We start from the raw sequence: 9,735 nt of genomic DNA, 5'->3' as shown, positions 1-9,735 counted from the left end.
CACTTCTATAGCATATGTGCTAATAAAAAACTAGACGTGTTCCTGTTTAGTATATTTATATATGGCTGCGGGGGGGGGGGGGGGGGGTAATCTAACAATAATTATTATTTCGGCCCACAATAATAATAAAATAAAATTATAGACCCAATAACATCTGCCACAAGTTGGGAGCTTCAGAACGCTTACTGCGCCTGCGGACTGTGTTGCGTTACAGACGCGTTGTTTTAAATCCCGTTCTCTTAACTTTATAAAATCCCGCGAGGTTTTCCTTTTGTGATTTGAAAGATGGCGGACGAAGTAGAGCAGGTAAATAATTTTTTTTTATTTCAAGTGTTTATTCAAAATGGCAAATACATTTTGTTTACATTTTGTGTCATGTAAAACAAAAAAACTGATATGGAAACTCAAAAATGGTTAACTTGTTTGGAAATACGTTGTTTTTGTGTTTTATTATTGCCAATGAATGACACCACTGAAGCGGGTTAATGAGCTTCCAAAAACTACACACATGTTATGTATTTGTAATTGTATCTGTATATGTAGTTTACTTTTGGAAGACTTGTATGTGGAAAAATATGAATTGAGTAAAATTACAGTATCGATAATAATACACGGATACATGCTTTTGTTGAGTGAATTGATGTTAACTGATCAGTACCGCTGTTGAATTCTGTAATTCAATACAGCAGGTACCGTTTGTATTATAACATATAGTACGTAATATTATAATAACTACAGAGAAACCGTTGTAAACTTCAGATTTATTGTTTGAGTTGGTTTGACCTGTTGTGAGTTGTAGTTCAGTGCTGTATTAAAGTATTTAAATAGAGATTATATGTACACAAGACCTTACAAGATTATGTCCTCTTTTGTGTTGTTGTTTTTAGCAACAGACTTCCAACACTGTTGAGGAACCGCTGGATCTCATCAGGCTTAGTCTTGATGAGCGCATTTATGTGAAAATGCGAAATGACAGGGAGCTCAGAGGAAGGCTACACGTAAGTACAGTAAATAACAATATCAATCTGCAAATCTCCAAAAGATGAAGGCCTATTGACTGAATGACAAGGAATATTACCTGAATACTGATTCTCTGTTAAAATAGTGTACAGGGAGTTAAACTGGGGATGAATATTGTAAACTGATACCAAGGATTGTCTTTTAAACTGGACATGGTAATTGCACTGCTTTAAATTGAAGACAAATATGGAAGCAGAAAAAATAAAATCTGTAAATCCAAATATTGCATAATTTGAGAGATTTGACCCCCAGATTGGCATGTTAAATTAGGAAAGAAATATTTCTTTGCATTAAGCTAAATTCTCTTTTATTGCAGGCTTATGATCAGCACTTGAATATGATCTTGGGTGATGTTGAAGAGACTGTGACCACAGTAGAAATTGATGAGGAGACGTATGAAGAAATTTATAAAGTAAGTTTTGAATAAATCTTTCATTTTTTTATACCATCTTTTTAATGTTAATAGCTGGGCTTCAGTTTAGTTCTTATTTATGTGTTCTGCTAATCCCTGTTTGAATAGAACTAGTGCCATCCATTATTTATTTATTTATTTATTTATTTCTTAGCAGACGCCCTTATCCAGGGCGACTAATAGTCGTAAACAAAAATACATTTCAAGAATCACAGTACAAGTATTAATACAATTAAGAGCAAGATAAAATATGATGACCTTGGTTGTAGCAAGTACAAGTATATGACAAAATTTGATTCAATAATGGAGCAGATAAGTGTCAGTGATAGTTATATCAGGATATAATCAAATACAAATTACTACAGGTTAGATCCCATTGAGGCCTCCAATGCACCCGGATGATTAGTTTTTTGTTTTGTTTTTTAACCCGTCTTAAGCCAGGGACAGACATGCAAGGCATTTTGCTGCATGTATCGCTGTCATTGCTTTAATATGGTGTTGGACAGATCAGCGCGGGACGATACCGCTAGTCCCGCGGTGATGCTGAGCGGTAACGCTGAAATTGAATACAGAGCGATTTATTTATTTATTTTTATTTTTTTTTTTTTTTTCTGGCTGCCGCGGGGTACCAATCACAGCCAAGTGCTGACAACACGTGTTTGTCAGGAAGAATTATGAATTAAATTGTTGTCTACGAAGGTGTCCAAGCACCCTGAAGTTTGATCCCTCCCATATTTCATACAAGGACAGGCAAGTCAGTATGTTGTACATTGCCCCTGATAAGCATCCTTCCTGCCTTTTTTCAATTATTTCTTTAGTTCACTACTATTTTTACTAAATAACTGGCTGTAAAAGGCTATTTTCTAACACTTTAGTAGTAGACTACTTGCTGTCGGCAACATATTGTATGTTTCTTTGCTAAGCTCAGATCGCTCATTTCATACACCTGCATATAGATGACAGAAAAACAAACCAGTGTTTTTATTTAGTAGATTATATGAGGGGCATTACAGCTATGACCAAAAGTTTAGCATCATGCCCTATAGAATTATTAATGTTACGTTGATGTATTGAAATTACATATTGCTTTGTAGTTTTCCACAAATTGAAAAATGTGACATTTCGAAATCTAACAGCTTTTAATAAAAAAAAGGTTGTTTGAAAAACTGTGCATACATTGTTTGTAATTCAACAAAATGTGACATTATTGGTAGGGGGTGAATACTTTTGCAAACCACTGTAGGTTTTTTTAATTCTGTCTGCATCCTAGTATTCTAGAGGTGTTGCAAAACTTTGCCATACCGGTAATATGCAAATTGTATTAGAGTACATAGCCTATGGTGTGGTACTGACAACTACTGTACTGGGTAGTGCATACTGCTCCTGTGTGTCCGGGTGTAGACTAGCGGTACTGCACTGTGAAAATGCCCTGGTGGCAGTTCAATGAAGTAAAAAAAATACTGTTTTACAATACTAAGAAATACTAAAAAACTAAATGAAATGATAAATGTTTTGACTGGATGTCTTTTTCAATGTCTTCAATGCATTTTAATTTAGAACACTGTGTTTGGGACTGAAAGGTGCTGAAGCTAAATAAGCTGTCAGATAACTGTCAGAAAGACAAGTTTTACTATAGGATATGCATTTGATAAAGGTTTCTCTCTTCTTTTCCAGTCCACAAAGAGGAACATCCCAATGCTGTTTGTTCGAGGGGATGGTGTAGTACTGGTAGCTCCTCCACTGAGAGTTGGCTAGATGCACACATCCTGGGAGAGAATGGATCCAACTTGTTGAACTGTGCTCCCCATTGGGAGTGGAATTTTTTTTTTTTTTTTTTTAGAAAAATGTAACCCAACATTTCTTGAATTGAGGTTTTGTTTTTTGGTATTTTGGAGGCAATCAACTTTCCCATAAGAACAAAGAAATATAAAAAAAAAACCTAAAAAACAAACTACAAAGCTGTCCTTTTATTTCAGAAAAAGAAGTTGCCTAACAGACTAATGTATCTAAGAATGGGCTTTATTTTTGGATGGTGATGCGCTCATAGTTTTATTTGCATAATCTGGATCAGGTTCCAAACATTTGTATTATATAGCTGTTTACCATATCAGGTGATCTGTTATTTGGGGGATTTTTCAGGGTTACAAACTGTTTTTCTGGTGTGCAGGTTTTTAAAAATCTATTTGCAATTATAAGCAACATGTTTCTTTTCTCTTAAATATACTTCATTGTTATTTCCTAGTACAGTACATTTGTTTTAAAACAATTGTAAGATCTTTAGTTTCTGTAGTAACATCTACAACAGTCACCTTGAATAGACCAGCAGAGGGCACTGTTGTTTTAGGTTTAAACTGAATTCTTCACACATCACAGTTGCAGGAGGGTGGCTGTTGAGTTCAGTTAGTTTTTCTCAAAATCTGAATTTACCTGACTTTGAGTAGGTGAGGCTAGCAGCGTTGAAAGGTCACGTTGTGACATGATTTGAATCGCAGAACGGAAGATTCTTCAGATAAGCTCAAAGCAAGCATATGCCAGGTAAAATCACTTTTATAGAAAAACGATAACTCGCTATTGGAGCATCAGGTCCCAAAACCGCTCGGAATAATTGCAACGACAGCATACCACGGTTTATGCCCCTTGGACTGCAAGTTATAACAGGAAAATGCTTATTTTGCTCACTTCTGCCAATGGTTCACCACAGCAGCACTGTACTTTACGAAAGTTTCTATGATTTTGCAAGTCGTGTGTGAGATACTGTTGCATGCAAATACAGCTGGTATGCTTGACTTGTTTTTAACTACCTTTTACTTTCATGCTTTAGCTTGTTTTTTCTGACTGAACATGTAATAGCCATTCAGCTGAACAATCTTACTTTATAAAAGTGAAAGAAATTTGCTTTTATTTTTATTTTAACCCAGTATTGGGTCTTCCACTGGGCTTGAAATAAGTGCTAGCGTGTGTGTTACTTTTTTGCTACTGAAGGCTATGTTTTCAAAAACTTTAATGGAATATTTGCAGAAATTAACTTGTCTAATGCTGTATCGAATCCTAGGCAGATCCACTTGTGCAACTTTGATTTTGCAACTTTGAGCGCCATCTTTATTCTAGGTCATGTTAAAAAAATAAATAAAAAATAAATATTTATTTGGCAGTAGACAAGTTCATTTCTGTAAATATACCCATAATAGTTCTATTAAAGGTGAAACAACTTTCATAGTAAATATTACTTTTTTGGCTAAGCTCTGCAAAATATCCATCTTGTACACCCTTGGCCTTTGATGGGGGGGGAAATATAGAATCAGAACATTTTATGTATAATGTACGTTGGAACTTTGTTTACAAGCCAGCTATTTTATCTGTATTTAATTAACGGCACTGTGATTAAATGCATCATTGTCCTCTGCCAGTAATGTTTCACAGTGGAGATACCAGATGGGTTTTAAAAAAGTCCAGAAAATGTCTATGGTCTTGGAGTCTAGATTTATTAAGGTTTTAAATACTGGTTTCATGGAATTTGGTGGTCAGTGGTTATAACAACTGGCCTTTTTTTTCTGTCCAAAACGTCTTCAGGGAAATCTGCCAATCCATTAACATATTTCTTAGTGTGTGTGTGGTTTTTTTTTTTTTCATACCCTGTACTTACTGATTTATAGTCTAAACCAGTAAATAAATAAAGATCTGACACGTCTTATTCCAAAAAAAAGAGCAAACAATCCATTGCTTATTGTATGTTTTAAAATCCAGTACACAAATGTTTTATTGCAAATAAAGCTCAAATAGACATTTTCTTGATGGTGGAATAAACACAACCGTATTGAAAATATGTTCCAAATATTTATTTGTTACATTTCAGTAGAAAGACAGTAAGGAGCATGTGATTACATTTGTGGCAATTGCTGTTTTTCATTGTAAGTACACACAATATATATTTTAAAATACTTCAGCAGATGAAGATAATTGCAGAGATACGGTTTTATCCAATGATATGTATATATAATATATATAGTAGACTGATATTGACATGATGCATGTTGTATCACATTGTCACATTAAGATTAGCTTCATTGTTTTTATTGAACTGTATATTATAATTTTAAAAAAAATCCCTGGGGGGGTATATATGTCGCAAATTGCCTTTCACTTTTGGTAAGCTGTTGAGACAGAACTTGACATTACTTCTACATTTAGGTTTGGAGATGGAAGCTTCTAATTCAGTTTTTCTCACATTGTTTATAGTTGCTGGAGCCCAGGTCTATTTTTTTTGTGAGCTATTCATGGAAATATCTCGTAGGATCCTTTGGAATTACTTTAACCTGCCAATAACGTTGACATGGTGGGATGCTTCCATAGAAGATTACCGTATTTCTTTGAGTTACCGCCTGCCTTGAATAAGCGCTGCCCTCGGGTTTCAGATTTGTAAAAGACATCGCCCTCGAATAAGTGCCGCTCTCAATAATGAAACGTACATATTTTCCCTACCCCAGCTCAGATAAATGCAACCCTTAATAAAGGTCCAGTGGTTAAAGAAACGGGCTTGTAACCAGGAGGTCCCCGGTTCAAATCCCCCCTCAGCCACTGACTCATTGTGTGACCCTGAGCAAGTCACTTAACCTCCTTGTGCTCCATCTTTCGGGTGAGACGTAATTGTAAGTGACTCTGCAGCTGATGCATAGTTCACACACCCTAGTCTCTGTAAGTCTCCTTGGATAAAGGCGTCTGCTAAATAATATTAATAATAATAATAATAAAACACAGTATAGCATATATATATATATATATATATATATATATATATTTATGAATTTGCAAGAAAAGTAATACATTTTAGTTGTAATGCAGGAGCTGTATGTTTTATTATTTATCACTGTAGCATTGCTGTTTAGGGGATAGCCATGGCATCAACTCATCTTCTTCACCGAAGCTCTGCCTGGATCAGGAGACTTGTGTTTAGCTGTCTTGCTGGCTGAAGAGAAAGAAACACATTGTATATTAAAGAGTTCAGCCCTGCGACTCTTAGAAACTGCTGTAAGAAAAGAAAGGGAAAATCTCAGTGTTGAATTGACATTTCTGTTTTATTTATTATTTTCCTCTCCACGCTATACTGGTATGTGTCCTCATCTAGTCAAACAATGATCCGATCTGCGAACTCCACAGCTTTCAGTTTAAAGTAGGAGGACTTCGCCATCCTGATCAAGTTCTATCTGCAGAAATAAACTTAAATATACACCTCCCTCAAATACTGCAACAAAAAATGTTTCCTTTCGAAAACTATAGCACTTGAATAAGAGCTGCAGCTGTTTTTAGCAATTTATAATAAATGCAACAGCATTCATTCAAAGTAATATGGTAATCTGTGTCCACTCTTGCAGCCTTCAGTTGAGTTAATGCAAATTGTTCTTTTGTTCTTTAAGGGTGTAATAAGTCCCACGAAAACAATGATTTATCTTTTTGCTTGTATTTTTTTATTTATTTGATTAGTTGTGTGGTTTATATTTATGATCTACCATGGATTATACACCTTTCGGATTTTAATGGGGCAGATTTTTGAAGTAGTAACATCAAAAATGCGAGGAACATAAAAAAAAAAAGCAATTCAGTTATGTCTTACTCCTTCGTAGAGACAAATGGTCTGCTAGAACAAGCATTGATGGACCAAACAGCCTCTTCTCGTTCCCAAACATTTCTTATTTCGGTAAGCTATTATGTAAAAGAAATCAAATGTCATATGCCTATACATTTTTATTAGTTTATAAATAATTTACTTTATATTAACCAACTATTTACATAAAAAACATCATTTTTTTAATGTGTTTGTAAGATAGTTATTAACTAATAGAAAAGTCCCCTTAAAGCATAACCCACCTGCCTAACCAGTCACATCGCTCAGTTAGTTGCAGATGATTATGTTAGTAGTTCAAAACAATAACCATGGTGACTGCTGTAGCAGAGAAAGTTACAAGCAAAGCTTGTTTTGACTTTCAAAATTAAAGTAAATGTTTTTCAAGTTGTATCATTGTGAAAGTAATTGTGTGTATCAGTAGCAAAGATTTGTTCTGAAGTGATCAAAGAATTCTGTGATAGAAATCATCTCGCACAGGTGTTACTGTTTTTGTGATATATTGATAACAACCACATCAATGTGACCAATAAATCAGCCACAAAAAACTTATTGTGTGAAAGACAGTGTTCGGCAACAACTAGTATTAACAAAAAAGCAAGAGAATAAAACCAACATGGGATGACATTGCTGTCAGTGCTGGTTTAAAAAAAGAAAAAGGGCATTTCTAATGCAGCTTGAAGGGCTGTGTTCACTGCTGAAGGGCGTGATGGTCGTTTGGAAGCTTGGGAAGGTGAACAATCTAATCGTATCTTCACAATCTCCCAAAGAAGGAAATGGACAGACGCAGTGTGGACAGAAATAGGGAGGGATTGTCTTAAAACTTGTACGTAATCAGATTAATCTAGAGTTTTAACAGCCTGTCTGTCCTGTAAGCGCGATCCAAGTTTGAAGGGTTTACATTCAAGCCAGAGGAATCATTTAATGACAGAAATGTTATACGCACCAATGTCTCTACACGTGATCAAGCAATTCTACAAAGTTGTGAAAATGTGACACCTGATTTTACTCTCCAACATTGGTTTCTTGGACACTGTTCCAAATTGTAAATTGAATTTTCACTGACGGGGTGTCAGAATAAGCTTGTCCTTGCACGTGAAACTGCCTCTGGGGGAGGTAAACCAACTATAATGGACATGAGGATAAACAATGGAAGTCCTGTACAGCTTTCAGTTTAATTATTAGGATCGCTGTTCTATTATTATTATTTGTTGATTTAGCAGATGCCTTTATCTAGGCGACTTACAGAGACTAGGTGTGTGAACTATGCATCAGCTGCAGAGTCACTTACAACAACGACTCACCAGAAAGACAGAGTACAAGGAGGTTAAGGGACTTGCTCAGGGTCACACAGTGCGTCAGTGAGTGAGCCGGGATTTGAAACAGGGATCTTCTGGCTATAAGCCCTTTTCTTTAACCACTGGACCACGCAGCCTCCTGCGAGTTCTGGAAAACGCTTTTGAGTCAGCTAGGTTTTCTTCTGAGAAACAGTAGAATGGTGTCCTAATGATATATTACAAACTTCTCTCTATAGGTTTTTCTTACGCCCATATGGATTTAACTAAATTCTTTATGTACACATATCAGTAATGCACTTCAAAGAAGTGTTCTAAGTGGAATACATACAATGTGTAAAGCTACAGTAACCATCGGAACCCGGAATGCACATGCTGTTGATTTTTGTGAACTCGTTCTAATCTGAGATCATGGGATTGATGTTCACGAAGGAGAGCAGTGATGGGTTGTGAGGTGCTGCTTTAGCTCCCCCATTAGAGATCCTGCTATGAGACCTCAAAGTTATGAATACCAAGCCAAGGCAGTGCTGGCAATAAGCACTAGGTGGCAGTGTTGATGAGCTGTCACTTTTACTCTTGGTGCTTGACAGTAATCACATTATGGTATCGCATGGGGAGTAGGGAGCTGTATTTAAGATCGGTACTGAACACATTTTAGAATATTTTTTTTATGATGTTTATATGCTCCAGCAGGCTTGTGATAAACAGGGCTGGAGACATCTTTATCCAGAGGAGCAACAACAACAAAATACCCAGGCAATTTGCCAGTTTACTGGAAATATCATAATGTTGTCATGGATACATAATGGCAAACCCTGTTTTGTAGGCTGGTTCACAATGTAAACATCACAAAATCGTTTTGGAATGTGCAATATACATTTACGGGTCAAAGTATTATTAATGTGTTCATGTTTATGGTATGCATTAGGCTTGGTTTTGTCATAATGTGCCAATATTAGTGAGCACCAGTCTGCCGCATGTGAATAAACTGGAGAGCTGTGTACATTGCGACTGATGTGAAAAAACAAAAAAAAGGGCATTGAAATCATTTATTACATGTAACCTGTATATTTTACTCCATTTTTTACTGGCTCAGACACTGACATTGAACTTGACACCAGTAAAGGAATACCAGTAACTATGATTTGCTGCCATGGCTGGGTTGCCAAGGAAACCTTGGAATGGAGCCCAGGACCACTGGGTGCTGGTACAGGTTTAATACTCTCTGCAAGGTAATCAAGGAGAGAGCCAGGAGTATGACAAATGCCTCATTCAGTTGAGAGTTGATTTAACAGGGTTCTTCAGACCCACAGGGCTCACGTTGACCTTTGTATTATGTTATTACCACACACTGACAAGAAACATGATTGTATACATTTTCAACTTCCTCT

The 9,735-nt window shown here is 36.1% G+C and overlaps 1 protein-coding gene across 1 annotated transcript; it reads left to right on the top strand.

Annotated features, from left to right (window-relative positions):
- The first annotated feature begins 183 nt into the window (after positions 1 to 183).
- On the top strand, positions 184 to 3,267 carry LOC117412051 (U6 snRNA-associated Sm-like protein LSm3). The gene is made up of 4 exons (XM_034020017.3): positions 184 to 306; positions 888 to 998; positions 1,337 to 1,432; positions 3,107 to 3,267. Exons 1-4 carry the CDS (start codon positions 286 to 288, stop codon positions 3,185 to 3,187), a joined length of 309 nt encoding a protein of 102 aa, XP_033875908.1. The 5' UTR covers positions 184 to 285; the 3' UTR covers positions 3,188 to 3,267.
- The last annotated feature ends 6,468 nt before the right edge of the window (positions 3,268 to 9,735 follow it).

Source organism: Acipenser ruthenus, chromosome 16 (assembly GCF_902713425.1).
Source record: "Acipenser ruthenus chromosome 16, fAciRut3.2 maternal haplotype, whole genome shotgun sequence".
Lineage (NCBI taxonomy): Eukaryota > Metazoa > Chordata > Actinopteri > Acipenseriformes > Acipenseridae > Acipenser > Acipenser ruthenus.
This window is presented reverse-complemented; position numbering and strand designations above follow the sequence as displayed.